This window comes from Paralichthys olivaceus, chromosome 20 (assembly GCF_024713975.1).
Source record: "Paralichthys olivaceus isolate ysfri-2021 chromosome 20, ASM2471397v2, whole genome shotgun sequence".
NCBI lineage: Eukaryota > Metazoa > Chordata > Actinopteri > Pleuronectiformes > Paralichthyidae > Paralichthys > Paralichthys olivaceus.
Genome location: NC_091112.1, coordinates 18,259,567 through 18,275,820, shown reverse-complemented (window position 1 = coordinate 18,275,820; position 16,254 = coordinate 18,259,567). Strand labels below are relative to the sequence as shown.

At 41.4% G+C, this 16,254-nt stretch overlaps 1 protein-coding gene across 1 annotated transcript; it reads right to left on the bottom strand.

Moving 5' to 3' along the window:
* Positions 1-5,320: 5,320 nt before the first annotated feature.
* maneal (mannosidase endo-alpha like) lies at positions 5,321-14,768 on the bottom strand. The gene is made up of 4 exons (XM_020090395.2): positions 13,709-14,768; positions 13,158-13,267; positions 7,598-7,674; positions 5,321-6,386 (listed from the first exon to the last, which is right to left on the bottom strand). Exons 1-4 carry the CDS (start codon positions 14,211-14,213, stop codon positions 5,750-5,752), a joined length of 1,329 nt encoding a protein of 442 aa, XP_019945954.2. The 5' UTR covers positions 14,214-14,768; the 3' UTR covers positions 5,321-5,749.
* Positions 14,769-16,254: the final 1,486 nt, after the last annotated feature.

The following is a 16,254-nucleotide window of genomic DNA, read 5'->3' as shown; positions in this document are numbered from 1 at the left end:
GGCGCTAGCAGACGGAACAGGAAGGCATTAAAAACAGGATCCATCCTCTTGAAACCACGACCCACACCCACAGGAAATTGAATGAACAGCAGGTAACAGTAGTTAGTGAGATATAGTCCTCAGGCCCTCCTGTGTGCAGAGTAATATCTGACCGGCTGCAGTGTCAGGGAAGCTACAGAGGAAATAATGTGTTATCAATCTCCAATTACTCTTTCAAAGTCGAGCTGCGATTAACATACTTGTTATGCATTGAGCAGAGCAATCATATCAGTCGTTATTTTGCCCCTACATCACTTTCTAATGGTAAAACCCCTCCTCCCTCGCCTGTCACTGATTTCCTGTTCACAATGATAGATATTGATCCTGTTGTCGACGTGAGCAGCATTTCCTTCACTCTGCAGCTCACCACGGTCTGAGCAGTTTTCCCTTTGTTACTGCTGCAGCCCGACAAATACTGATCTCAACTTTTCACTGATCACACAAGTTAATTCTTTATTTTAACATATGGCTGTTTTAACATAAACAAAAGATATGCAACCGATATTAGCTTATCTTATTATTTAGCTGTAGTTCAGCCATTATTACGGTTACAAAATAAGATAATCAAAATTTGTTGTGCTATGGGGAAATTTGTGCTATTCTCTATCACCAATGTAATATTTGTATACAAGACAGATTACTGCTTTGTTTCTGTTTCTGTGATTCTGACCCGGACACAGATTATATTTTAATATGATACTCCTCCTCACAGTCTTTGCTGTTCACTTACCTTCTTCATTCTGATATCAAGTCCGTTGCACATTTTGTTGGTATGTGTAAATGTAACAGTCGAAGAATAAAACATGTCTAGTGTACAGTCACACAAGTGATTCTGTTGGGCTGTAGTTAGAAACTGTATATACAGACATACAGCATACCAGCACCTCAAAAGTGAAGCCAAATCGTCTTGATTTCCCCCCTTTGACTGGCTGCACTATAGGTTCTAAATCCAACCTTCTCCCTGTTAGCAGACGGGACATGTGCTGACCAAATTAAAAAGTCTAAATACACGTCAAATCCATTTTTCTCAAATTTGTTTTCTGTTATCTAAGTTTGGTTTTAAATTGTTATTATAAAACATGATTGACAGCTAAAACTGACTCAGGATTGGTTGTGCGCATGTATTGGTGGGACCCATGGGTGGGACTTCAATACCACAGCTCCATCCCCTGATTGCTACTGCGCAGACTCAGATACCTGGGTATAATCCATAGGCATAAACCAAAGTTATGAACAGTTTGACCTGATGGTGGCGCAAAACAGAAGTTAACATTAATTATAAGTCAGTACTTACCATCCTCTGGGGAACATGAATGTCTATATTAAACTCTGTGACAATCCATCAAGTAGTCAATTATATTTCTGTCTTGATTGATTGTTTGACCAACAATGCCAGCAATAGCACAAATTATCAGTTGTACTTGTAGAAGTGATAAAAATATATTATCCTGTATTTTTATGGAGAGGTCTGAATTCTATTGCAGAGGCTGAAAGGAAATATTTTTCTCTACTTTTGAAGAAACATTGGCGATGATTAGGTGTTCCGAGGCCTGACATTTGTAAAAGAGCTGCCGGTAGCCTGGTGCTAACATGATATCCATGGGCACAGGCTTTATGGAGGCAGAGCCAGCAAAATGTGGTATTAGAGCATCTTGAGGGATCTGCTTGGCTCCAGTGATCTCTCATTCACATGAGAGCTGCAGCCGGACCACTCTGCCGCTGGTTGGGTCACCATGCTTGACGTGTTCCATTTCCAAGTGCCTGACTTACCCAGGCACTTACTCAGGTTTCACTGGTAAATTACACAGCCGCATGCTGGCCCTTGAAAGTCAAGTCTGCACACTGAAAGATACTCCATGGGTTTATGGATTTAAAATGGCAATTCTGATGAGCACTGCTTGAAATGTGCAAGTGTGACGGCAGTACACCACCAAACATGCTTGGGAAAGTTTATGCAATCTCTTGAAATTTGCCTTCATCATTTATTTTTTATTAATTTCTGCAAAATACTTGCATGAGATGCTTGGAATTAGGCCTTGGAACATGACCCCACAATACAAGGTTTTATTAGCAACACGAATACTTGACAATCTAACAAAACAGAGAAACAACAAATCAGTTTGACTGACAGGTCTGTGTTTTTGCTTCATATGAACACCACCACTTAAACTGGGAAACCAACACAGCATGCTTATTACTGTGTAGCCAATTTCAGAAATGAATGGTTATAAATCAATCAATTAATCAAATTTTATTTGTATAGCCTATATTTGCAAATCACAATTTGTCTCATAGGGTTTAACAAGGTGTGACATCCTCTGTCCTTAAGAGTAAGGAAATACACCCCAAAAATGTTACAGGGGAAAAGAATGCTTTAGAATGAAGGTATTATAGTTTAAGACGCTGATTTTCTGTGCACACCTTAGTGAGTCAAACCTCTTTTCCTACCATTTGTCTCAGTTGTTGCAGACTTCCCTTCCAAACCCACTGTCTGCCTCTGGTCCTCAGTCTTTCTAATTAAAGGAACTACATGACGAACGATAAAGCTGTGTGAAGCCTCATTAAAACCTGCCCCCCCCCCTGAGCCTCAGCACCTGGCTTTCTTGCAGTGACACCACCTGCACCACCTGGCTCACCATTAATCCCCATTTGACCTTTTATTTGTCCCCTCATGCCCCACCCTCATTTCTTCCCACCACTCAAACACTCTCATCCCTCCATCCTGACCATCATCCACCACTCAACTTTACTTGTCATTCCAATTAACTCAATTGAAAACATTGTTCAGGAATGAGCTGTTGACTCCAATATATTACAATTTGTTGGCACCGGGAAATATGGCAGCGTCTCTATCACCCAAAGTTAGCTGAACTTTGCAAACTGTAAAATTTACACCCAAGCTCCCCTGTCACATATCACAGGTTTGATTCCAACTGCAGTAACCATAGTTTTTCTTGTATGTCCACAGTCATTTAAGGTGGACTTATTGATTCTGGGGACTGTTGATATTTGAAGACAAATACACCCCTCCCTTCATTGCTCCTTCAGAAGCTGCACCCCCGTCATTCATCCACATGCATTGCCAAAGTGCACCACTGATTCCAACATATTGGATTTAGCAACCATAAACATTTGCATTCTGTAGACAAAATACACACAAACTACACATTCAGAGGACGTTATCTACCAGTGTGTTGACGCTGTAGCCTACCATCTGGAGGCACTGTCCCCAATGTTAACATGGGACATGTTATTTGCATATTATTTCACTATCTTCTTAGGGTTAGCTGTAGTCTGTGGTGCCTCAACACTTAACGCTATGGTGAAAAATTAATTTCCAGCTAACAGTAGTTGTTTTGTTCTGACACAGTAGTGGCAGTGGTAGTTACTTTCCACTTCAACCTCCCATCCCTTCATAGTAGAAGAAAGAGAAATAATTACATGATCTTGCTTGAGATGTAACAGGTGATGTTTTCTTGTTTTATTAAAAGAAAGAAAGAGTTTTAGTTTTTTTATGAGCCCCTTTATCCTCCCAGTCTGTGCAAGAGCATGAATTCCCCTGTTGCTGATTGGCTGGGACAGGATTGTGGTGTTCGCGCAGTGCAGCGTCTGCAAATACAGAGCCAGCGCTTGTATTTAAATCAGATTTGTGTTTGTGAATGGGTGAAAGGAAAACTGTAAAGCACTTTGAGAATAGAAAAGCCCTGTATAAATACAGACCCTTTACCATATTAGCAGAATTGGACAAAAAGTGTATTGAATTAGTATGGCTTATCCTTTTCCATCTATTATCTTAGTCGAACTCAGATTTCCAAATAATGAGGTTTAGTCCATCTGATAAATTGTTCTCTAGAAGAGCAGCGCGGCTTCTGCAGCTGAACCTCAGCCAGTGTGGCTGCTAATCTGTTAACATGGGCGAGGAAATGAAAAGCAAACCGCAGCCAGTGTGGCCTGAGCATAAGTCAAATGATGTTCACAATGTTCACTGATGACCTCTATAAGCTTTGTTTTCTAAACTTAGTCTCTAACTGGACCGTGTAAAATAAAATAAACCAAAAAGTATGAGAAAAGAAGAAGTGCACTGGGAAATCATAGTGCCCACATTATTTACTTGTAGGAACTTCCACCGTCGTCTCATTTAGGACTACCCTCTGTAATGAGAATAAGATTCTTCCAGTGGAGGATTTTTATTCCTTGTTAGTCACTGAGCCGGTTATTTCTTCTCTTCAGTGCTTCCAATCTCAGGGGTAAAATCATTCCAGCCCGTCAACTCATCCTTTTTGCGTGGTAAAGATGTCTGTGACAGGTACAGGCTGTTGTGGACCCACAGACACAGAGGGAGTCAGAGTCAGACGGAGGCAGCTGCCTGGTCTGAAATAACCTGATTTTCTGCCTTCTGCTTAGAGGGGTTGAATTTAAAGCTCACAAATGTGATGAAATCTCCAGCTTTTATTTGATGTTTAATGTCTGCAAAAAAGGATTTTGCACATTTCTGATCTGTCGTTTGCAAGAGTTAGCATGCATTAGTTCAGAGACAAAAATGGACTTATTTACTATAATATGTGAACATTGCTGAACATCCTGCCCAACCCTGTTCAGAAGACTGGCAGTTCAATAAAACATTAGCAGGCATATTTAGTGTGTGCAATTTGTTAGTGCAGGTGTGTGCAAGATTCTTGAATTATTCCTCATTAAGAAATCAATGAGAATGTTGAAAAATTTCATATTAAAGAAATTAAAAATGACTGGACCTGATCCAGATCAGCACCAACATTAAATTGGTTCTTTCCTCACTAGTACCACATCCTTCCACCAAGTTTGGTGATAATCTGCTCAGTGGTTTTTGCTTAGTCCTGTTAACTAACAGACAAACAAATGCTGATGAAAACCCGTAAGATTCTTGGTCAGGTACAGCTCTGTAGTCCCATGTTTTCTGCACAGTCCCTTTTAAGTAAGTAGTTTATTTTATCAGTAGTGTCAGAGGGTATTGACTAAAATCTTTCAGTTGCTCCCAGAGCTCCCTCAGAGGTTTGGTTTGTTGGATCTCCTTCCATGTATTACATTTTTTTTTACTCCAGAGGAATCTCCTGACACAATCAGGGTTTCAACCCAGGAAACAGCAGCTCAACCACAAAGAGCCACAGCCCCCTATAGGGAATTGACTGAAGTACCACTGTTAAACCAAATGCATTTCTTTGCTTACAACTCAGTAGCTTCTGTTGCAGATTTCTCTAAGCTTCCTTCAAGATTACAATCACAACCACTTTACATCAAACAGTGATTCTCCATTGGTAAACAGACACATTTTAATTTGTCCTCAAGGAAATACAGGAAAGAACATTCGTATAGGACAAGAAAAATCTCCTATCATTAGAAAATAAAACCCAAAACCCAAAAGAGCAGAGTTACTGTACATAGCCACACTTTCTTGATGTCGCAACACAAACTGATTTACTATCCTTAAAAGGATGCTTTTCTTTCACTGTGACCTTGTCCATTCAACAAACCAGTGACTTTATTTACCTTTACAAAAATGTTAGTGATTAAAAACAGTGTGGGCAGAGTGAACATTTGGGGGAAAGCTCATCAGTGGTGTTCTGATGTGGAGAAAAACAGGAAGGTGAACCAATGCAAAGTTGTTTTTCTACAGTGAGAGCTCAAGTCATTTATGATCACCCTCAGCACATCTACCAGGGAAATAAAACCACGTTCACATCAACCATTTGTCTTTCTCTTTGTTAAAGTTCTCTGCCCACTGACGTGTAAGCTCCAAGTAGTGGTCAGACTGGTTGGGTTGGTAGTCTAGGTACAAACGGGTCACTGTTTTCTTGGGCACAGCCTTCTCTATCTGTGTCCCTTCATGCCATTGATTAAAGGAAGTAATGGTGACAATTTCCGGTCTGACAGACAGAGCTGCTTGCAGGGATGTCTCGTAGTATCGTCCGTTCACCCGGTTCCTGGTGTTATGGTTGTTCCATGGCCGAACGGCAGTGTCTACGTACCCTGGACCGACGCTGGGGATGAACAGCAGATTGTTTGCGTCGCAGAAGTCCTTGATGGCTTTCCAGTTCTGGTGGGACGAACCATAGGAGAAACCGTTGGAGGCAAAGTAGGTGTAGATGCCATCGAAGCCACTGGCCAGGATGTCATGTTTGTGGCGCTCCTCGACGATGAGGGCCACGAAAATGCCATCGTAAGCTGTGCCCCTGATGCTGTGGGAGCCCTTAGCTGTCAGGAGCTCTGCCCAGGACTCTGGCGGCGTCAGGTAGGAGTCATAGACATAAAACAGAGGCAGGACTCGACCTGTGCTGGACCTGAATCTGTAGAAGGCGCCATGTTTTCCATACCTGGGAAAAACATGAGAGGACTCAATGTTCCATCTTTTTCTGCATGCATTTGATATTGTGCAGATCAATTAAGAAACTTTGATGAGATTAGAAAACCAACACATAATATAACATTTGTCAAATGTTATTTTGAGCTGCACCTTTAGTCAGTTATTTGAATTACTGTTCAGATAAATATATTGATCAGTGCAGCTTTAAGGTCTTAACATGTTTGACTACACAGATACCAACTGCAATACAAGACTGCAAATTTGTGATACGTGTGATTAAAGAGTCTCACAGACATGTTCCAGAATCCGATCAGGCTGGAAATCTAGTCGGAATTCGCAATTTTTTATACAGGGGAAGTCGACCAATGACCATGCATGAGAGACATTGAAATACAAACTCAGTGCAGGTTATGTTAACTGCATCGGGTTGGATTTCTCTCGGGCTCGGATGGGTTTGGACAGAGAAATGCTGCCCGAGCTGCTCTCTATTCTTTACAATTGATGTCTACTTAAGAGTTTCATTATTGATTTAAATCATTGATCATATTGACTGTAACACGTTTGATACAGCTAAAATGTCACAGGTCGACTTTGTGTCGTAAATTCGGAAAACCCGTGCTTTACTTAAATGATTGTGTCGTGTATCTTTCTCCAGTGTTCGCTTAATTTCCTATGGACAGTCATCACAGCAGCTTTCTGAAAATACTGGCAGCAATATAAAGCCCAGACATCAGACCTCACGCTCTGCTTCCTCTGTCATTGTAAACCAGCATCACAGATGCTTTGTTCTTCTTTAGACCACTGACCAACATAGTATGAGATGAAATGTTTCATGATTAACCTCAAAACCATTCTCCATCTCTCTCTCTTAAAGCTGTTATCTTTTGCACATCAATTGAGGTACAGTAAAAAAAAATTAAAAAAAGAGAGCATTGTCAAATTTTTTACGAGCTAGACAAAGAGACAGGTTCCCTTTGACACACAATCAGGCTGCTTGAAGTAGAAGATATCCGCCGATCCATTACAGCAGGATCACAAGGGAGGCATCTATATTTAACTACCTGTTCCTCCTCTTCCCTTATCAGGCGTCATGTTTCACCACATCACTACACTTCTGATGTGAGTGGCCACTGATACACCAGGCAGAGCTTCCACCCTTTGGTGAACGAAAGGCATCAAATCAAGCGCAGAGGAAAGTGGATACAGAAAACCCCAGCTTACTTGTCAGTGATGTACTTGATGTTGTCATGCATGCTCTGGTCCGTCCGCCCTTTGTATGGCTGTATGTGAAAGGCCACCTGTAAAAACATACATTCGAACATGGATATTGATTAAAAACCTAAAGCAGAACATTAATACACAAAGAGCTGAAAATTTGAATTTCAAATCATTATTATCCTAGTATATTATTTGTTTTGCTTGACAGCTAGTATGAAGGGAATATTTAATTAGTGGTCTGTGGACAACCCTAGTTATTTCACCACGCTGTTTGTGGATCAATGTTGACTCGAGTGTTGATTCTGGAGGTACTTTTTCCACAGTGGATCCATGTTTTTGTTTTTAAATGTCAAACTGCTCCACATTGTGACAGTGTCGTGCTCGTTGTAAGCACCAGTGTGCTGTCACAGCTTTAAGTGAGGAGAAGGAACAGTCTATATTAGTTTAAAAAGAAGCCACTGACACACAGGACCCTATTTTACACCCAGCCCAAAGCGATGCAAATTAATGCCAAACAATACTTAAATGTCTTTTTAAGATTCAGACCAGCACAATTGTCTTTTTTGTCCAGGACCCACACTGGTTTTAAATAGCAAATGCTATTTAGGTTCAGTATAAATGCTTTGCTGCCACCTATGGAATCTCAGCATGCAAGAACACTGAATGTTTTATCCAAAACACGTCCCTGCATGAAATCCTGGCAGGGACGGCAGCATATGATGGATTTACATTACACTGTGGTGAAATGCATCTTTACCTGAGCAGTACTGAAGAAAGGTGGTCATAATCTCCATAGTCATACTCGCAACTTAGGCCAAGTTCAATCTGAACGTGGAGTTTGTTATCTTCAGTCGGTCTATTTATATTAATGGCCTTCTTTTTTTATTATTAATATGATCAAAAAAATAATGAGGCTGGGACCTCATAGGGTTATAAATATTTCTACTTGTATTTAGTGTTTTTTAAACTGTATGCTAAAAAATTTATTTTACAGTAGCTCAAGCAATACATTAAAAATAAGTACATTTCCCAGGATATAGTGAATATGTGAAAAATGCTAATCCCTATTGTGCACCATTTGGACCTGGAGTACATGCTTAATAACAGAAAATGTGGTTTTAAGTAAAACACTGTATTCTGCAATATTCTCCAAAATATTAAGTTGTAAGTTGTGAAAATTGTGTTGTTGCTTTGAGTCTATTATTTTTTATAATAAATAAACAAAATCGATATCATATTTCTATTGTTACATAAATAAGACATGACAGTAAGAACATTCATAAAGTACACAGGCCACAATTATCAAGCTGACATACTCTGAGTCTGCTGTTCTATTCGTACATGAACTAATATATAGATTCAAATCTCTGCAGACTTATTCTTATTCTTCAACACACAGGCAGTTGGGTATATACAAGAAGTGCAGGAGGTAGAGACAGTGTAGGAGAGCTAGTATCTTCTGAGTCACATCAGGTTGAGTCAAGCATATGAGCGTGTGGTGCTGCCTGGCTCATATACCTGCAAGAGCTGTGCACTACAGTGAGCACCAAGGGGAGAAGTCTTTCTCCAACTGCACTGCACAAACCTTTTTTAAACATTGTTCATGGTTGATCACTGACTGTTAGACACATCATTTGAAATTGAGAATATTTAAATTACATTGGGAGTTTTTAAATTGTGAATTTGATTAAGTCAGACTGAGTGTGCTTAAGATTCTTGCATGGACACAGACAGGCAGCCAAACTGTGTCTTTCTCCTGTGCTATAATGGAAGGAGACAGAAGGCTAGCGAGAGGCCAAGTGCAGCCTGCAGGATACCGAGCATTTCTGGAGAATGTAGGTGAGAGGGAGGTGGAGCAGCGAACAAGTGAAGCAGATGCTCACCATCCCTGCAGCCATGTCCCGTATTGTTATTTCATCCGTCAACACTTTCCGAGGAGTTGGGATCTTTTCCACTGACTCAGTGTGTCTCAGAAACCTGGGTTTAGCTGACTCTTAGTACTGAAATATTAAAAGAACATCTGCTGAGTGATCCAGAGGGAATTTTAGTTCTTATGCGTGACAAAATCAATAAAGCTGATCGTGTGACAAAGACTTCATCAAGAACAGCGTTATGTTCTCTCACAGGAGTTGAGAGGTAAAGGATGGATGACCTCTGTCATCCATGCAAATAGGAAACTATTGTGTGCTTGTTTTCTTCAGTCACAGAGAGAGAGGGGTCTACTGCAGCACAGTAAAGCATTGACAGAGCTGTAGAGCCACAAACACTGAATGCTCAACGCCCACTCTATCTTTAAAAAGAGGCTGCAAGGTCTTCATAAACAGTTTCTATGGCAACATGGCAGCAATTGGCGCCTGGGCTCGGGCTCGTCAGCTGTCTTGAGTGGTTGGAAATTATGAAAGACCAGTGAGGTAAGATGCTGTTCAATCTGTTCCCGTTTGGCCGAATAAGCCGGAGACGAGTGCAGATGAATCGTGCTTTCTTTGGTCAGACTCCTCCATGTTGTGCGATGCTGACAGACTCATATTTACATTCCAGGTCTCAGTGTTTGGCTGCTCATCAGATAATGAAGAACACTCACCTGAAGATATGTTGTAGCATTAGGCTGGTCTGTGCTAGTTAAAAATGTCCTCATCTTTCTTCCTCCCCAGTTATATGCTTATATTACTTTATTTTCATATATATGTTGTGGCATTAACTCACAGGCAACAGCATAGATTTGAGGATTGTTGAGTAGATTTTATTGAACTCTTCAAACTGGTTTCTTTGGTAGTGATTTCCATCTGTTGTGCGAAAAGATCCAACTCATTTAGGATTGATGGTGGATAAAGAACTAATTGATGGCTGTATAAGAATTGGTGTGTGAGGTCAGAACTTTGTAAATAAGGTAAACATTTCATGCAAACAATGACCTGTTAACTCACAATATCTTTAACTAATAATTGTTTAATTATATTCGTCATTTGGTGCAATAGGCAGGCTGTGGCCGTGCTGGTTGCTCTCTGTGGATTTGTCAGCATATAAGCAACACCTTACACAGTACACACGTAACATTTTCAAATCAGTGCTGCTTAAACTTGCAGTCACATGTTTTCAGCAAAAGCACATTGACTTTGTATATGTTGAAAACGAATCTATGTTCCACTAGGTTTTATTAAAAGCGTAACATCATTAAAACCAAAGAGATTCCTCGTGACCTTGTCATAGTGAGAGGCTTTCTGTTGTCACAATGATGGATTTTGTCATTAGAACGTAGAACTTTTCTGCTCTACTAAAGTTTTAATTGTCTGCTTTTCACAGAGCAAACAGGGTCAATCCATGTTTAATTAGTGAGGATGGGGGGGGGGTTGGTGGCTGGAGGGGATTATAGATCAGCCCGTGTCGTCCTGTCTGTCATCTGTGATGTGCTGACCGATGTCTCTGACACCAGTGGCCTGCTTTGGATGAAGTTAACAAGGATGTTCAATCTTTTCACTTCAACCCACTTTGGAATCTTGACAGAGAAACTCCTCCTGTGTCAAAATCACTATATCCAGTGATGTGATGGGAGGTGTACATGTATGACACTTGCAGAGGAAGGGTGGACACGCACATCACTGCTCATACACACAGACTTCAGCCTGCATTTTGTCAGCGGCGGCTCTGGTGCACTGAAACACTGGCGCATTAGCCCTCAGGTCAGCTGTGAGATACACACTGTTGTGTAAGTCTGACTGAGACACACAGAGAGACCCAGTTCTCAGTTTAAGACTTCCATATAAGGAGCGTGAAAGTAGAGTGACGGAAAGCTCCTCTGTCCTGTCGATGCTGAATCTACAGTCTGTGCTCAGCTTGTTTTGCTGCCTGTCTGGAGCACCTTCAGCATCTTATAGCTCGATGGTATCTGCAAGCCCTCAGTGTTTAAGTACGTAGGACTTTGTGAGATGGAATTGTGCACTGAAGGGAAAATCTACCCCAAAGCACTTTAAGTCTTTGGCTTTGGTTAGAATGAGTCCAATAGCACAACATTTTCATCTCTCTGCAACGACAATACAACTTTAAATGTCAGGTTTTCAGGTCAGAGCATCAACATTGAAACAGATTTCTTGATGTTGAGAAGTCTCAGTCGACCAGAAGGCAATGCAGCTGCAAGACTTTGTGTTTTGAATTAAGGGGGTGACACACATCGGACCTTATCTTAAACCTTGTGCAAGGCAGCACATGATGCAAGTGTCTTTGATAGTTCCATAAAGAGCACTCATGATATTTAAATAGGATAATAACTTGTGTGTCTTAAAATAAGATGTGGTTGTGCACAAGCAGATCTGTTTTCGCTGCAGAAAGTTTTACTGGTGCTATATTTAAGACTGTGCCCACTTCTGCTATTATGTGATGGCATGTAACTGGAGATTTTGTGCCACCAGCTGTTTATCTTGACAAGGAAAGTCCTTGATTTTCATGAGTAGTGAATAGAATCGTATTAATTACTATTTTCTTTTACCAAATTTCTCAGAAATCTGTTAAAGTTACAAGGAAGGAAAACCACTTAAAGGAAGCTATTTTAGCCTAAGCTGTTTTTCACTGTACTTTGATGTCACTCTGTTGTGATTAATACAACCTGCTCCATGATCTTTCTGCCATTTCCAAACGTGCAAGCGGTAAACATAGAGATGGCGACACTTGAGATCTATATTTGGCTAATGTCTAGATCAAGACAGAAAAAGTGAAGGGTGGTCTGTCGGAACCCTGAATCAGACACATTGTGAAAATATCAAGGACTCCCTATTACCCCGCGGGGTATTGCATCTTGTATATGTGTTGCATTGATTTCTGAGGCTGTGAGCAACGTATGCACCCAATGGACGCAGTATACACAAAGCAGCCATTTTGTGTACATGTACATGTAATTAACAGCAAGTATATTATGACCCCTAATGGTAACTGAAGGTTAATTTGTAAGCCTGCTAGATTGTTGTGACTTATTGGCGAATATAGTAATAGTGGTTAGCTTCCAAGCCGCAGAAGTTTATTGACTAGCCAACTAACAGGCAACGCAAGAGGCACCTTTAAAACACAGAGATATTAAAGACAAGAAACACACTGGGGCAACATTAACAAACGCATCATTCATCACTATGTAATGTAACAAGGCCTCTGTGTTCTTGCTATTGCTCTCACCTACAGTACGTGTCTCAGAGCGGACGACCCCTCCATTCACTTATATTTCACTTTATACTCACTTTACCAGTTGTATCAGGCTCTCCTGAAAGCTTACACTGGTTTTACTTTTTGTCAAATAGAACATTGATAATTTCATTTTTTTATTGGCAGTGTTCTAAAGGAGCATGTGACCTAACAATGACATGTTAGTTCAATGTTAGATTATGACTTTGAGACACATATTGATATCATATCACAACCAACATGAATTGATTCAAAGAAGCTTTCTTATTTCCATGCTGAATATGAACATTTTTAGCTTTTGTCTTATGCTACCACACAATTAATTGTCACTGGCAAGCCATTCACTCATTCAGTAAATCATCAGAAAGGAAAAAAACATACCGGTTGTCTCACCAGTTACCTTGATGCTGTGCCTGTGGGCGGCGTCCATGACAGCGGGAACCAGGTCCTCCGTGGGCTCCCCGTGGTCGTCTGCCACCCCAGGAGGATACCAGGACAACACCAACACCCCTACAACACCGGGATGGAGAGGAGGGGAGAGAAATACTTATTTTCCAATATCGCCATTGACCCTTTCGTTCCATCCCAGCCTGGTAGAACTTAGCACATTGTAAACTGTAAAATCTGATACGTTGATTTTACTTTAAAGAAAGGCAACTACAACTGTTAGAGTTTAGTTACGTTTAATTTATATTTACTTATTCATTTTACTAAAACTTCAGTTGTACTCCAACTTAAAAATGGCAAGAGAAGGTATCACGTTCTTTCTAAACAGACAATTACTGTTTAATTATAGCTACTGGAAGAGCAAGGTTGCAAAGTTGCTCTTGTTGTTTTGCATTATAGTGCAATATCAATATTCTAGGATCTCTTAAGTTTTGCCTATGGGAGGATGCCAACACACACCACAACAAGCCAACCATGCAGACCGAGCGTTGCCAAAACTGTTACCTGCTGCAGCCGCTTCTATCTGGGCCATGTGTGACTCCAGCACCGTCGGGTCCCTGGAGCTGTAGGGTCCCAGCTCAGGGTAGAAACTCGAGGCGATGTCCTCCGGTGGCGTGTGCCTTCCCTGAGCGTGACTGGCAGCGATCTTAGGGTCCCAGTGTGGCACCAGCACATGATCCCAGTGGATGTACTTGTTGTCCATGCCGGGGGAGCCGTACCACAGATAGTAGAATATGTGCACATCGTAGAAGATGCTGTAGTCTCGGTCGGACCTGCTGAAGACCACCTTCGTGTCGCTGCTGCCCATGTGGAACTGGCCCGGCGACGCAGCCACGTCTTTCACGTCGAGCCGCCGCCTGTCGGACCGCTCCACGATGAGGTCCATGCCGGGGGCCATGTCCGAGAAGCCGTCGCTGGGTTTGAGCGTCCGCAGCCCCATCATGGTGCCGAAGATGAAGAGCGTGAAGAGGAAGAGCGCGACGAGAGCCTTCCTGCGGAGGCGCGTCATGGTCGCTGTCCGTGGTGCTGCGGAGCCGCGACAGCAGCCAGCGGGAGGAGTGATGCGGCTTCGCCCTAACTACAGCCCGAGAGCGCGCGGATCGTCTGTCAGCATCGAGCAGGTAGAAGAGAGGAAACGCTGGCTGGGAAGGAGTCTGTGTAAAACGCACGACGACTAGAGAGATCTCACATCACTCCCATCACCACGACCCGAGGGCGTCCCGCTCCGCGTCGCTGCCACGCTAAATCTCCTCCTGCTCGTCTGCGCGCAGCCATGATGCTCATGTCGGATTAGATCCCCCCTCCATCGTTTCTCCTCAGAGGGGAAGTGACACGTCGCTCAACAGTTCCTCCATGTCTCTGTCAGCAGCGCAGAGGTTTCTATCAAAGCTGGAACAAACCAAGTGTGGTTACCTTTGTTTTCCATCCAATCAGCCGGTTCTCCTCTCCTCTCCTTCTCCTTCTCCTCCTCTCATCCCATCCCCATCACACCTGTCTCTGTCGCCAGACACAGTCCTGGATTAGAGAGACACTGTGTTTACTGGCTGTTCAGACCAGAGAGAAGAATGAAACAGAGCATGTGTATCTGTGCTGATGGCAGGAGGGAGGTGGGATTAACCCCGACCACCGGAAAGAGATGTATGAGGGGCGATTAGAGCCACAAAGAAGGAGCGGTGGACCTTAAAGGTTCAGTGTGAGGAATTTTGTGGTGAATTTGCATTAAGCAGCTGAATACCCCTCATCTCACCCTCCCCTTCCAAACATAACAAAACCAGTGGTAGCCTTCGATTTTTATGAAAACTCAAAATGTGTTTAGTTTGTCCAGTCTGGACGACTATAAAAAACATGGCAGCCTCCGTAGAGAGGACCACCTCCCAATGTAAATATAAAGTATTTAAATATGAAGGTAAAGAATGTATATTCAATTTCTGCCTTTCACCTAAATCTTACACACTGAACCTTTAATGGCTGTCTTTGGGAATTCAAGCGTTAGTATGACTTTGGAGGTATATTAGTTTACTGTAGACAAATATAAGTAATAAATAATCATGATTAAACCTATGAATATTCACACAATTTGATGACAACAGTACTTTCATCAGTGTCCGTGCAGGAAGAAAGTTGATGTATATACAGTTAATTTTGTATGTGTAATGTTTTTTATGTAAAGTACTTTGAATTTCTAGTTATTTAAAATATAAAATGTGCTATACAAATAAACCTTTTTTTGCCTAAAGGTTTTTGTTTAAATATGCATCTCTTCCCTCCCATTCACTGTGGCACTAATCACCTCTCATACAGACATCACCTTTTTGTTATAATATAATATATAGAAAATATAACTCAGCAGTATTTTAGTTATTTAGTTAACTGTAGTTAGTTTGCCTCAACATTAAGACTCATATAATAAAGAAAATCTGTTTTTTTGCTTCCATCTCCTTTGTGACATTCAGGGACTTTTTAAACTGTCGTTTCTGCTTTTTGGATGTTTCGTCATCTCCTCTGTGCTATAAATATGTTATTGCTTAAAGGATGATGCAGTTTGCAGTAACCACTTTATTTAACCTTATCTATATTTAACCAGATTAACATGGAAATGAATTGGGTGTAGTTTGGTGACTGGCAGTCTTACCCAATGGGACAAAGTGGAAAGGAAACTCAAGATCATCTTGTGCAAAAGCCTGAAAATGGTCATAAAATACCTGAAACCTTGTTTTTGTTGTATTACTTTACAGCTCGGATGGGTCTAGTTCGAGCTAAATCCCTGATGTGTCAGAGTTTCAGCTACACACAACCATTCATAAAATATAAAATGAATAACAGTGTGATTTATCTGAAATTGGTGATTGTGTGCAATACAATAAAATGAATTTGCTGATGTATTTGTTTTTGTATATGATGCATAGATCCCTATTGGCAATATTCACCACTCATCCTATTGTTCTTTGACTCATGGGTGGTCTCACAGAATGCATGCTTGAGGTGACACCTAGTGGGAGTGAATGGAGTGTTACTCCAGACGTGCTCGGCCCTCACGTCATTACCCTGCC

Excerpts from the sequence above, each read along its gene's own strand:
- maneal (XM_020090395.2), bottom strand. The coding sequence starts at position 14,213 with ATGACGCGCCTCCGCAGGAAGGCTCTCGTCGCGCTCTTCCTCTTCACG. Across the intron at positions 7,675-13,157 it reads CCCACAGGCACAGCATCAAG|GTGGCCTTTCACATACAGCC; the intron begins GTAACTGGTGAG and ends ATGTTTTTACAG. Across the intron at positions 6,387-7,597 it reads ATCAAGTACATCACTGACAA|GTATGGAAAACATGGCGCCT; the intron begins GTAAGCTGGGGT and ends TGTTTTTCCCAG.